The following is a 14,362-nucleotide window of genomic DNA, read 5'->3' as shown; positions in this document are numbered from 1 at the left end:
ACACCTAGCCTCAATATGCCATGTGACACAAGACACTTGGCTTAAGTGAGCGGAGCAACTTTCTTTAAATTTGTGTCTCATTCACAGAGCAGACGCAGTAAAACACCACTCAATCTGTACCAGGGATGCCAGGCTGCAACTTTAACCACATGGGAATTAGTTTTAAATATGTACAGATGAAGAACAACAGAACTTGGCTCATTTAAAAGAGAAAACAAAAACACGGCCGCTGCATCGTAGCACTCCGCATACAGATTCAATCACACACAGATGTACAAGTGTCACATATCAAATTAATCAGTGGTCTTGTTATGCGGTTTTGTTGCATTGCGGCTAAGACTTGCAGTCAAGCAAAAAAAAAAAAAAAAAATGCTCGGCGCAATCTGAGTCGCAAGGGACCTGGCATGACGAGAGGGGCTGTTTGGCGGGACTGCGACAATAGTGTATGAGGAAACATCTGTACCTGGCATAATCAGTTTGGAATAGGAAATACACACAATAGATCAGCATGAATGACAGAATGACATACTTTGCAGAGCTTTTAGGTGGTCTTGTTGTGAAGCTTACAACAGCTGGAGGCTATACTGCTTAACAAGCAATTCAGATAAAAAGGAACGGATGTAAGGCAAACAAAGGTGGTGTGAGGAATGGGAGAAATGAAAGAAGCAGACAAGATATGCTTGAAAAGTATGTGCTGGAAAGTTGTTTATTTCATGGATTTCTGTCCAGTTAAGTACTTCGGCCTCCAATATGTGTGTCCAACATCAGGCTATAAATTCTGACACTTGATGTAAATCCAGGAAATATGTCTAGTACAAAAAGGAATCATACTGCTTTGTTAACTCCTACTTCTTGGAAGTTTAACAGAGCACTTAAATTTCAAAACAGCTCAATTGTATTTACCCATAGAAATCAAATGTCATTATGTAAGTACACACATTAACCTTCCCGCTGCAGAACATGCATGCACTGAAAGGGTTAACAATTCTTTTGCATTTACCCCATAGGAAACTAGGCTGATAATCAAAAAAATGGAAGATCAAAGTTTTATTTTATTTTTTTTTGTTTTTTTCTTTTCTTTTTTTTGTTTTTTTTACTACCTGCATACAAAAACATATTGCACATCAAACAACCAAAACAAAAATAAAAATACCATACTAAGGACTAACATATGCAGTTTTTTATACAGGAGAAACATTCTGGAAATTGATCTTTTCAGTAGTTAGGATTATGTCTTTGTGGACATGACTACGTTCGGTTTAGTGTTTATAGCAATGTTTGATTTTTAAATACTGTACAGTTTAATAAATAAACCAAACAAAGCTCCAATGAAGAACAGTCACTGCCAGTAGCTGCAGATGAGTATTTGTCTGTGTTCCAGTGGTCTGCAGTATTCCTCCATACAGCTTTTTCATTTAAAAAAACAAAACAAAAAAAAAAGTAAAAAAAAAAAAAAAAAATCCAAAAATAACAAACATGTATTAAAACGACCAGTTTCCAGACCTAACCAATGGAGAAGTTACAGTTCAGTGCAAAATACTTTAGACTGCATTTTTCTAGTTTCCTCAGGTGAAGAAGTGGTTGCATATTATTAAAAATGTAACAAAAAGCAGCTAATGCTTTCAGAATGAATATTATGCAGGATCCCTCCCCCCAATTCAATGCCATATTTGAAACAAAAAACATTTCCTATAGCCAGCACTTTTTTCTTTTTTTTTTTTTCTTCTTTAATGTTTCGTATACTATCTCAAGGCACATCTGATGATGTATTTAGAACACAGTAGGTATCAACTTATATTTTACATGTTTATCAGGATCCCTCCCCTTTCTTTATTCCAAATGGAGGAACTGAAAGTGTGGTGTAAAGACTGGCGATCCTTAATCTATCTTTGGCAAGCTTGTACAAGCACTATTGTAAATGTAATGTAAAGGAACTGTAAACTAGGAAACTCCATTTAGGACACCCCATTCAGTATGGCTTCTGGGTTGCTTCCATCTTGACAGCTTGCAGAGTTTCTTTCTGGGGCTGTTGTCTGTGACTTTGAAGCACTGTCACTAGAGGACCCACGTGGCCCGTTTATGACCTTTTCTGAAGGTCCGTGTTCTTCAATTACATCCTTTACCTGTAAAATGGAGATTTCAGAGGTAGCAAATAAAATGAAATTAACACCAGATCCTCATATTACTTTCAGAACTAACTAAATGGAGGCATTTCCAAATGATCAATTATATCACAAAACAGTACACTTGAACAGGGAAGACAGATGCCAAAACAAAAAGGAAAGAAAAAAAAAAAAAAACCTTGAAACATTTATAATGCAAACTAAAATCACATGTAAAACTAGTCCAAAACATTACAGAGAAACAACTCAAAATGTTATCAATGCAAACAGTGTGTGATTAGGTTATGTCCATACAAAAATGCTCATTAAATAACTTTTGCTTATTTTCTTTGTTTATAATTGACATATTATTAACTAAAATAAAGCAAAGCACGGGGGTAAACTAGGGCAGATTGTCATCGTCAAATAATGCCAGAGAACATAAGGTTTAACTCACTGGCGTTACTGGGTTGCAATTATGTTAAATTGCAGATCTGTACATAGTATAAAATAATGTCCCTGGTAAGCATCTGTCTGTCTGTTCAGGTATATCTCAAGAACCACTGAAATGATTTTGATGCAGTTTTCACTATTCTATAGAGCATTTGTCGAGAAAGGTTCAGGTGTATGACACGTTCATGTATGACAAAAGGGAAAAGAGCAGCGACTGTTTTAGTGAAGCAAGTCAATAAAAAAACGGACGTCTGAGCGCTTTTCTTGGCTTAAACAGTGCGATGGACTTTATTTTATACCATGTAAAGATTGATGCATATTATCCAGTTTCTCCAGAAAAATGTATATAAGCCTTATTTACTGCTACAAAAATGTAAGACTGTTTCTCATGGACAACTTTGCATGGGCCTTTTGCATGTCATGTCAAAACGACTAATGTCATCTACAAAAATATCTTACAAGTCCTCTTTACAAAAAAAAAAAAAAAAAAACAAGTCCGTAAATTAAAAATTGCTCCAATGCATAGCTGGGGTGGATCACTAGTCTGTAATAATCCTTTCAAGACGTCCTTAGTGTTGAATAAGGCTTGTCAGAGTCCTACAATCCATGGAAATTATCAACCTCCCCTATAATAGTGTGATATGTACTAAACCTAAATCGCCAAATTTCAACATGTGAATAATTTGTTTTTGTTTTTTGGGCAAAAAGTAATAAAGAAAGGAGTAAAGCTAGACTCTGACTTAATAAAAGTGAGGTAGGATTTAAAGTTCTAGCAAATAACATACTTGTCGATAGATCTTCAAAATGTCGTCTCCACTATCCATAACAACCACTACTCAGCCATACGCCACAATTGACAAAAGTAACGGACAAAAACAACCGAGAAGCATCCAAGCTTACCTTTTCTTTTTTGCCTTTAGCCAACGTTTCTTTAGGGAGGTTTCTTTGTCGACTTTGAGACTCCGCTCTAGATATATAGTCTGCCACTGTAACTGTAAAAGGGAGAACACAACAGAACTATTCAACAGGTGGGCTAGATGTGGTCTCCACCATCCATAACAACCACCACTCAGCCAGACGCCACACTTGACAGAAGTAACAAACAAAATCTACAGAGAAACAACTCAAAGCGCAACTTAGCAATGCAAACAAAGTGTGCAAGTCCGTGTGTTATACTCAATCCATACAAAAACGCTCATTAAATAGTCTCTGCTTATTTTAACGTGTTGATAATTAAAATATTACTATTAGTATTTAAGGTTATTTCAAAATAAAGCAAAACAAGGTGGCAAGCTAAGGACGATTTTTAAATCATCACACTGCTGTAAATTAAGTCTTTTAGTAATCAGACCACAGTCGTCAAAAGGAAGCAAGATTTTGAAATCAAAACAAAGACATTAAAACCTTTCCATTGCACATCACTGCAACACCTGAAAATAAAAAGCAGTGCATCCCCATGCAGATTAATAACCAATAACCCCACCCACTTCAGTGTTACCTGGCTGTCTATCTTCTGCCTGACCCCTGAAGCGACGCCTGCGGCTACGATTGCGTCGCTGGGGTTTTTGTTCACTATCATCTGCAATAGTAAAGTGCATCAAAAACTTAACTACTCTTTTTTTTTTTTTTTTAAAGGCAAGTACCTTAAACCTAAGGCATAAGCATTTCATTTTAGAACAGATTTTACTTTTATTTATAACACCTAGAATTAGTCTTTCACTATGTAGCCAAAAGTATGTGCACACACCTTTTAATTAGTATTTGGCCGTTTCAGCCACACACATTGCTAACAGGTGCAATCTCCATAATAAAACATTAGAAGTAGAATTAATGTAGCACAATGATAGGATGCCTTCTTTCAAACTTCAGTTTATTAGATTTTTGCTTGGCTAGAGTTGCTTAGGTCAACTGAAAGTGCTTTTGCAAGTGGAAGCCTCTAACAGCAGCAAAGTTGTAGGACACACAACTTTGCACAACAGGATCAAGTAATAATAGGCAACTCTGTAGTGATTGCTGGAACCAAGGACAAAACTGCTTGGAATCAAAGTCAGAACAAGAACTGTTTATCAGGAGCTTCATTACTTATGCTGGGCATACATTATATCGGTGGATCGGCCAGATAATTTGTAGCTGTTGCGGAAATACACTAAATCAGTCTGTTGGACATGCCGAAACATCCAGCATGTTTGACAGATGTGATAAATTTAATTGCTAGTCGGCCACATTAGCCAGCGTATGCTGCCCCTGGCCAACCAACCAGCATTTCATGTTACTTACTTCACAGGGGAGAAAACGGAGCAATGCCTCTTCCTCAGGAAAGAAATGCAGATATCGTGGACCATACATGGTGCAAATATCTCACATTGTATGGACAGATTTCTACCTGGTACAGGCTGTCAGAAAAAAGGTTTATCGGTCTGAAAGACATTTTATCTGATGCATGCCCAGCATTAGGTTTTGAAAGACAAGCAGGCGCCAGAGTGTCCTCTGGAATGTGTCCGACGGACACAAACCTGGGTTTGCTAGGACACTATCCGTCCACATGTGTAATGTCAACTGTAAAGTTTGGTGGAGGGCAAATAATGGTCTGGGGCTGTTTTTGCATTGTTTGGCATGGGCCTCTTAGTTAGCATGATGGGAAACAATGACAGTATAGAGAATAGTGTTCTTCCAACCTTAAAGCAACTGTTTTTTTGAGAAGACCCATCACCATTTGTGCAAGTAGACATGGTCATGAAAGTAAAGTTTAACAAAAAAAAAAAAAAAAGTTGAGTTGGAATACTTTGACCGGCCTGTGAAGAGAAATACTTTGACCGGCCTGTGCAACCCCATTAACCACATTTGGGTTGAAATGGATCACCGACTGCAAGCCAGCCTCAACACCAGTACCCAACCTCAGTACTGTTCAACATTCAAGAACATATGGATGTTACATTCGTGAGTATACATACTTTTAGCCATGACCTGTGTTTTTAGACCTGTAATTCATATTCATTGAAAACAGCAAGTTTGAAGTGTCAAACAATTTATCCACCAGCACTATTAAGTCATGAGTTAAGGAGGCAGACAAACTGCGGTTTTAGAGATACAATTCCTGGTATTATCTGCAAGCCAACTAGTTGGCTGCCTACCTCTTACCTAAATAAATGAACCCATTCTCACAAAAAAAAAAAAAAACACTGTGAACCAATAGTTTTATTCCAGCCACTCTAAACAGTGTTCTACTCAGATATTTAGAAATAAAGACTAGCAGTCATTTTAAAAAGGCAAAGCCAGGTTGATTTAGCCTTTTAAATGACTGCTACTTTAAACCATCGGGTAATCTCACATGGAACTTGCTGTTGCCTACATTCAACAGTCTATTTTTACATTTACCCCTGTAAGTTGGTAACAGTGATGCTTTCTATGTAAAACATACCAATATGGTGGTAGCACTGGTGTGCCAAACACTTTAGAGAAGTGGTGCCTCAATCTCAAAGTTTTCCCAACAGGTTATGTTTTGAGGATTTCAGTTGTTGCAGCAGGTGGAATAATTACTGATCCAGCAGAATATATTAAATCACCTGTGCGTGATTAAGGAAGTCCACAAAACATGGCCTGTTCCTGGTACTTGAGTACTGGGGTTTAGAACCACTGCTTTAGGGCTTACAAAATCTCCCACTGGAATCAGTCATAAAAACATGAATATACAGACTCAAAGTCTGGAAGTCTATTAACTATAATCGTTTTTCTACCATAAAAACATACCCAAACCATTTTCATTAACAGATGCATTGTCAGATTCTGTCATTCCATCCATTAGAGATGCATCTTCATCCGTCCTCCTCCTGCGTGATCGCCTGCGGCGGTTAGTGCTGTGGTGAGATTCACTTGCATCAGTATCAACTGTCTGGTCTGATTCTGTGTTATCAAGCAAGCTGTATGGGTTGCTGTCTGGATCTTTGAGCACTGAGAAAGACACAGGTTTAAGGTTAACTGTTTCTGTTTACACAAACTGGTACAAATTGACAAGATGGTGGCGTTCAAAACTACTAGATGTTAGGTGTTCATTTGGTTTACCGCAAAAGAAAAAAAAAAAAAAAAAGTTAAAATCTGTCAGGTTGCTATGAGCCAACTTTTCCCATATGCCCAGTTTCAAATGTAATTAGTCCAGCACATTAATGCCATCAAAATGTTACTATAAAATCATAATAGTGTGAGTGCGTACGTGCCCAACGAACTATGCCTTTTATCCTATATATAATATGCACTATATAAAATGTTTCAATTATTTAAACTGTAACTTTAACAATTGTTGTATAAGGTTAGTATGAATTGGCTAGGGCTACTATAAAATGGCAGCCCAACCTTACCTACACACTCCAGTCACAAAATCAGGTGGATGAAATCTGTTGGGTATGGTTTCCAGTACTCAAGTGTAAACATCCACTAAATATGATGGTAGACTGTACATGTCCTTTGGGGATAGGCTATATTAAGGGGACAGCAGTTTCTAAATAATACAAGGGCATAGACTTAAGGAGATGAATTTGACATTATAAAACTTCTACAAAAATCACACACAAACTAAAAATATGTGGACATTCTTACATTGACTTTTTTTTCCAGCAGAGGTAGATTAGCAGTAATAGTCTGACTATTTTTATACTGTGTGTGCATGAACTTCATTTATGGTGTCCCAGATAGTAGATCTTTTATATGAAGATACATTTGATTTAATAGATGTACCAGAGCTGATAGAAGACTTGCCACCTCTAGATCCTCCACGTCCTCGACCAGCAGATCCACTACGACCTCTTCCTCCAGGACGCCTCCGGCTATCTCTCTGTTGGCGATTTTCTCTGTCATCTTCGCCAGCTAGAGACCAGTCACTCAATTCGTCTTTTCTTTCGGATTCAGTCTCAGATGGGTTGGAAAGTTCAGAGTTTGTACCTTTATTATAAAAAAAAAAAAGAAGGTGTGCTTAAAGAAGGTTTGTAGGTTTGTACCATAACAAGATCTTTTGCTGAATATTTATAACTGCTGCTAAAGTTCCCAACCACAGTATGTCAATTCATGACCACATGCTGACTAGGGGCCTGAGTCAGAGATGTGTGCATTGGTGAAAAGAATCAGATTGAGGGGAGAATAGGTACAGCAAGGGGATTATAGAACAAAATGGAGAAATAACCAAGGTCGAAGAGAGAGAACCAAAGAGGGAAAATAGGATTTTGGTACTTACCGATAAATCCCTTTCTCCGAATCCATGGGGACACTGGAGTATACACAATGGGTATAGACGAGTGATGAGTGGAGCCTGGCACTTTAAATTTCTTCAGAATTGTAGCTGGTTCCTCCCCCTCTATACCCCACCCGAGCCAAGTTAAGATTAACCAAGGCCGAGCGGAGACGGATAGAAGAGCAACAGAAGAGGAGACACAAGGAGGAACCAACTAAGAAACGTCGAAGACCAAAACCGGTGAAGACATCGACATGAAACAAACAGGCTGCAGACATACTAAATGCAGCTGAAAAACCACCAGAGGAGCAGTGCAACAAGGAACAGCGCCGGGAGGGCGTCCAGTGTCCCCTATGGATTCGGAGAAAGGGATTTATCGGTAAGTACCAAAATCCTATTTTCTCCTTCATTCACTTGGAGTGATGGGAAGTCAGCTTTGGGAAGTTCCCATTGTGTATACTCCAGGGTAGGTAGGCGCTGAGAAGCATGTAGAACTTTGCGACCAAAAGAACAAAAGGGGTTGCCACAAAACGAATGTTAGAACAGAACAGAAGCATGAACTGTGCACAGAACAGCCACATGGCAAGCCAAAAGGCAGAAGCACGTTTTTGCAGACTGCCTCTGAAAACCCAACTGAAAACACTGAGTCTCAGCAATATAAAAACAGGAAGCAAGAAAAAAAAAAAAAAAAAAAAAAAACTTACACCACATCCAGAAGATGTAGCTTTAAGGATGAACCATCGAGGAAGGCCACCCTGATACAAGGAGGCTGGCTAAGCATATCCTGATTGCTGGGACAAGAATGTAGAGTGAAAGAATGGACCGCAAGCTCTGACCTTACCGATCGAAAGCAAGAGCCAATCGCGGAACTGTCGGCCAGGACCATCTAGAGATCCACCTAAGCTAGAATCACAGGCTCATTCAAATGAAGGATTTAGAGAGGATGAATAGGAAATATCACTGGTTGAAGTTTCCTCACGAAGGAGGAGGAACTAAGAAGGTAACTAAATGTAAGTGAACTCAAGAACTTCCTGCAAAAGTCCAGTAGACCAGGAAGAAAACGACAAGCCGGAACAACTGACCCACGTTGTGGCAGACAATGAGAGTGGACCTGCAATGAGATGGGCTAAGAATCGCTATCAATGGCAATTTTCCAAGACAAGTAGGAAAAGCAGATATCAGACAATCCTAGCTCCTCACAACCACAGCTGCACGAGAGTAGTAATGCACGGACTATGAACCAAACCTGGAGATAGAACAGGCACGGGTTGCTTGCAAAAACAACCAGAAAATTCTGCACCACACTCCGCAAATTCAAACCAGAGTAACTAGGAAGATTGAGGTGGAGAGCCTGATCCACCGGTTATCAGGGAAAAGACATGGACTAAGTGGTAAACACCAATTAGAATACACTAACTAGGAACACATGTCCCATAACTGATTGATGATGGCGACACCTGTCATCTAGGATAATACACCTGTCCCCAGAGAGCACCAAAAAATGCTAATCAAACCTCAAATGGAGTGACAAAGAACTCCAAGCAGGCCAGATATATGGAGGAAGCTTAAGGAATCCTGCACTATGAAACAGCGAACTAGAGGGCAGTTTGTAAAAAAAAAAAAAATACCGACCAGCTGCATTCAGTAAATCTTTAATCAAGTAACTGAACAGTGAATTTGTAAAACAAGCCAGCTGCCCCGTAAGTGCAGTCAGATGTACTGTATATGATTTTATACCAGGCAGAACCCTCCTGTCACATAGTAACAAACATTTAGCACGTCCCTGGATTGCCCTGAACCACCAACCTTTTGGTAAACAGCCGAACGCGCTAAGAGATTGCGCCAACGAGGTATACAAAATAGAGCAATCCAGGGGAGGTGAACCAAAATAAGAGACACTCTTCCTTGTTTTTTCATCTAATTCAATGAAATTGGAACAGACAGTAAACCAATAGCTGCCACCTAAAATCAACACTTTGTGCTCACTTCACTAAGAAGAGAGTTGAACTGCCCTGCCACATCGAGGCTTTGTTTAAACACCTTAGCACAGAATTGCAGAAAAAATAAAGAACGATTATTTGACAGAGAAAACTTGTCCCCCCAGGTGGAGAATGACACCCTGGAAAGAAGATGAAGCTAAGCAAGGATAGTGGACTTGCTACCATGGCTGTCACAGTCATCATGTGCCACATGCACCCTATCAGGGAGCACTGAACTGGAATGCTGGCAGAATGATCCAAGCCACACAGTGTACGGCTGACAATGTGTATAATTCCAGGAAGGAAGATAACTGCTTATATAGGACCATGGATGCATAAGTACTATAGAGAAGACCTATCTTCTAAGATATGCAAGTCTAATATGGATAATTATGCTTTATCCTTATAATGGATACAACACCATAAGGAGATCTAAAACGGATACAAAAAAGGAAAAAACCTTATCTAGTCTGACCAGGTCTATCTGACCTAGGGGAATAGAAACTAGAGGAGTAATCTGATGCAGTAGGTTCTGGTCGCCAGGACAGGGCAAACATTGAAGTATAAGGAAATGTCTAATGTAGGAACTGATGAGAAAAGGGATACCTTATAAGGACAGAAGTCTGCTTTACAGTCACCTAGGTGCTATGTCATAGGTGCGATGTCACACTGTGAGCTTGTTACCCTTGTAAAAGGGATCTGTGTCACGTGTGCCTGCCTAGGGATGTAGAGCAAGCTCCTTACCTGTGAATGACCAGGAGTCTTATGGACTCATTTTGGATTCTACTGACCTCTCGTCAATATTGCAGACATCAGCAGCTGCAGGTAAAAGTACCAATAATTTCCATAACTGGTGTTAGACTCTAACCCTCTACCTCTTGATCCTGGAGACCCTGAACTACTGTGAAGTTGTCCCTGTGAAAAAAATTTGTAAAGCTGTTAGTGGAGACATCTATGGTCCCACTAAGGGGCCACAGTTCATAACTCGCAGAATCACAACAGCACAAGGACAAAGGGAGGCAAGAAGAACTCTCAGGCTAAATAAACTGGATTAGGGAGAGACCCAAACGTCACAGTCCCATAACTTGAGAGTACTCTACAGGGGATGTACAATTATAGATATATGGATATATACGACAAGGCAATCTCCCGACTCATCTATGTGTTGGGTGAGAGATAAGAGTTCAATCATGAGGATGCATCTCTTATCAGTAGGGAGAGATCATGCTAAGCAGAGCTATCCTACCGCAACCCTATTTACCCAGGTAAACCTGAACTCACAACCGCAGCATTGTTTAACGTGGTTGTCATACAATAATGTGTACTAACATGGGTTTCCTGCCTCCGTTCTAGAAAGAGGGCACAACAGATATTAATCTGATAACAGATCATATACTTGATCTTGGCCAAAAGACGAGAATCGATCTATGAGGCTGTATTACAACTCATTTGGTTTTGTAGGACGAAAACTGGAGGACCCCACGCAAGCACAGGGAGAATATACAAACTCCACACAGTTAGGGCCAAGGTGGAATAGAACCCACAACCTCAGTGTGAGGTAGCAATGCTAACCATTACACCTTTTGTTGTGCCTTACTGAACATTGAGTAAGTGTGCCCCTTGGAGCCCACATATATGGTTATCAACCTGGCCCTAGGCTATAATCCTTATAATAAAAAAAAAAAAAAAAAAAAAGTCTCTTGGTATATACACCCCAGACAGCGTGTGTATCAGAACATGGCTAGAGATGCCCCAAAGTAAGTTGCTATGTGTTGTAAAGACCACTGGGACCATTCTAACCACTGTGCAAACTGCCATAGACTGCACTCAGTATCTGTGGAACTCGTACTGCAGTGTGAAATAGTCACTATGCATATCTGCCTGCAGCACTGGCATATAGCAGGCATTCTGGTCAGAGAGGCTAATCAATATCTCCCAGTCCCATGGGAATGGAGACTACCTACTAATGCACTGCATATAGTCCTGGGTTACTTCAGCCTTAACGCTTAAGAGATAACAGGTGAGAGGGGTAATTATATTAGTACAGTATATTACTATTACCCCCAGCGGTAGTATGCAGGAACTCCTACAAGGAAAACTCCCAGCGCAGTTTAGTGAGCCGCCACAAAGCCCCGCCCCTCTGCACCATAGGACCCGGCGCTAGTACTTACATAGCTGGAGTACTAAGCTATATGTTCCGCCGCTATAGCAGTGGCTATATACGCTATGGCAGGCATGTAGAGTGCCTGGGCTGGAACGATAAAGGTACCATGTGACTACCGGTGCTAGTATTTTACATAGCCAGAGTCCAATTATATGTCCTGCCTGTGTAGCAACGGCTGTGTCTGCAATAGCAGGAACGGGCAGAGTGCCTGGGCGGAAATATGCAGCAGCGTGCTACTTCCGGAACGGGCCAAGGACTCCCGGACCTTGTCTGGTCGGGAACCTGGAGGCACAGGACAAGGGAACCTGGCGCTTTTACAGCTGGTCTCCAGTATTCTCACACATGGCTGCTTTGAATCCGCAACTTCTAGTGCACCCAACCCTCCTGCTAAGGAGAGTTGGAAATACATACCACTGTGATAGCCAGCCAGTGAGCGGTAGGCATGTGGGGACCTGGACACAAGCCGCAGGCAGCTTTGGCTCCTACGATGCAAGCAGACTGGCACAGCCAGCAGTCTGCTTGTTGAAGATAAAAAAACAGAAGTAAATATAAATGAAGAAACAAATGGCTGAGGACAGCCCTGGAAATACCTCCGGCGGCCTTGGTTAAGAGGGAAAGCCCATAAAAAATAGTGTACGTCAAAGTCGCACTGCACACACGCTGCCATTGTCTTGCGATTACTGGCTCACAGAATGAGTGACAGATAGCATTTGGGGGAAGTAACTGGGGGATGGTCAAACACACACACACACACACAAGTGTGTCTTACCGTTTAAACATCTGGCAGGTGAGTCGCTGTATTTGAGACAGGGCTGTATGGCTGGTCGATGTTAACCATTATTTACACTGGTGATATCGGAAGCGGATGAGAAGGCAGCCATGGGAACCCTATGCTCGGATAAGCTTTAGAACCATTAGCATATTTTCGCAACTGCATTCCGAGCGAAATTGAAGCTGCGATCAAATTAGCAACCATCTCTGAATCAGGCCCTAAGCTGCTACTCTGGCCTCAGTCCTGCATTGCTAGTAACAAAATGGCATCAGCACGATCACAGAAAAGGTGTCAAAATAAACCCTGTACTTCCAGGCACAAATAGCTTTTGCAGTTTAAGTGGAAATCTTATATCACTGCAACATTACCACAAGTACTTCCCTTTAAGATTGCAGTTTTTATTTTATATCTAAAAATGCAAAAAAAACCTCATACCATAACCAGATGTATAATTTGGGCCCCTACGACCTCGGCCCCTTCCACTATAGGACCTGCTTCCACGGACAGATGAAGCAGTACTTTCATCAGTTGCATAACCCTTCTCCTTTTCTGTTCCTCTGCTTGAAGATGGCCGGAAACCCATGCCAATCTGACGAAGTTGTTCATCTATCTGAAGTCTTTCCAGTCTTAACTGCTCTACCTCCTGAAGTTTGTAAATGGTATTAAGTTATTTTCACTTACAGACTACCATAAAAACTTGTGGGTAAAGAAAAAAAATTGTTCACTCACTTTTAGGTAAGCTATATGATATTCAAGGAGGACTTGGACATTTCCAATGCTTTCCTTTGTTCCCACAAAGACGAATGGAACCATACCCTGTAGAAATAAAATAGTGACAGTTTCCATATACGTATAAACCACCCAAAATGGACTCAATTTAGGAGAGACAAATAGTTATAAAGAAATAGGCTCATCTGTCAAGTGCAGACTCACATCTTCACGAGGTAACTTTGTTTCATTGTCCCCTTCAATCCTCACTCGCACTACTCCAGATTTGTCTACAATTTCTTGGATGACTTTTCCATTCTTGCCAATAACTTTTCCTGCATAAACATAATAGAAAATGGATATTAGAATATCAAGTCATAGCTCTGAAATAGAATACAGTCTACTCCAATTTATTTGGTAGCTCGGCAGTGTTAACACACCAGCACAATAAATGAAAATTGGATACAAAGAAAAATCTTACCAACAAGGTTTCTGGGAACCTGAATGAAATCTTCCACAAACTCCAAATAACTCCGTGCCTTCTTTACCGCTTCTGCACTCTAAGAGAAACCGCAAATTGGTAAACGTGTGTGCTCACAATTCACTTAACTGCTTAACATGCATCCAAACTTACTGCAAAAGGGAAATGTAGCACATATGTCACAAAAGCCAAATTTTAACAGGCACTAAAGAATTTCATTACTGGAGGGAGCCTATACATGTTCGATTGACAGGGTTAAAAAAGAAAATGGAATACAGGGGGCGATTCAATTCTGCAGGAGTTAAATAGCACCAGGAAGGTGGTCTTGGAGCTATTCAATTCAGTGCTCTGTTATGGTTGACTAAAGGGGTTTCTTCTCGCACCCTCCGGAGTGCCTAAAGTGCTGGACACAAGGCTGTTTTCTAGCTTAGCGTGGCACTAACACCCTCGCAGCCGGCACTTTAGTTGCGAAAACCGGCATTCTC

At 40.5% G+C, this 14,362-nt stretch overlaps 1 protein-coding gene across 2 annotated transcripts in view; it reads right to left on the bottom strand.

The window, feature by feature from the left end:
- Positions 1–677: 677 nt before the first annotated feature.
- FXR1 (FMR1 autosomal homolog 1) overlaps positions 678–14,362 on the bottom strand; it is a 58,944-nt gene continuing 45,259 nt past the window's right edge. Inside the window, exons 9-17 of one of the 2 annotated variants that reach the window (XM_088452447.1) lie at positions 13,878–13,956; positions 13,622–13,731; positions 13,418–13,504; positions 13,124–13,331; positions 7,284–7,487; positions 6,303–6,503; positions 4,054–4,134; positions 3,456–3,547; positions 678–2,123 (exon numbers count right to left, since the gene is read on the bottom strand). In XM_088452447.1, the coding sequence (XP_088308573.1) occupies positions 1,956–2,123; positions 3,456–3,547; positions 4,054–4,134; positions 6,303–6,503; positions 7,284–7,487; positions 13,124–13,331; positions 13,418–13,504; positions 13,622–13,731; positions 13,878–13,956 (1,230 nt within the window). In that variant the 3' untranslated portion in view covers positions 678–1,955. The remainder of the gene's footprint in view (positions 2,124–3,455; positions 3,548–4,053; positions 4,135–6,302; positions 6,504–7,283; positions 7,488–13,123; positions 13,332–13,417; positions 13,505–13,621; positions 13,732–13,877; positions 13,957–14,362) is intronic. The other variant, XM_088452448.1, reaches the window with a different exon arrangement.

The sequence above is a fragment of the Taudactylus pleione genome, unplaced genomic scaffold, assembly GCF_031769625.1.
Source record: "Taudactylus pleione unplaced genomic scaffold, aTauple2 ptg000037l, whole genome shotgun sequence".
Classification (NCBI taxonomy): Eukaryota; Metazoa; Chordata; class Amphibia; order Anura; family Myobatrachidae; genus Taudactylus; species Taudactylus pleione.
Note: the sequence above shows the minus strand (reverse complement) of the source record. Positions and strands in the feature narration are given on the sequence as shown.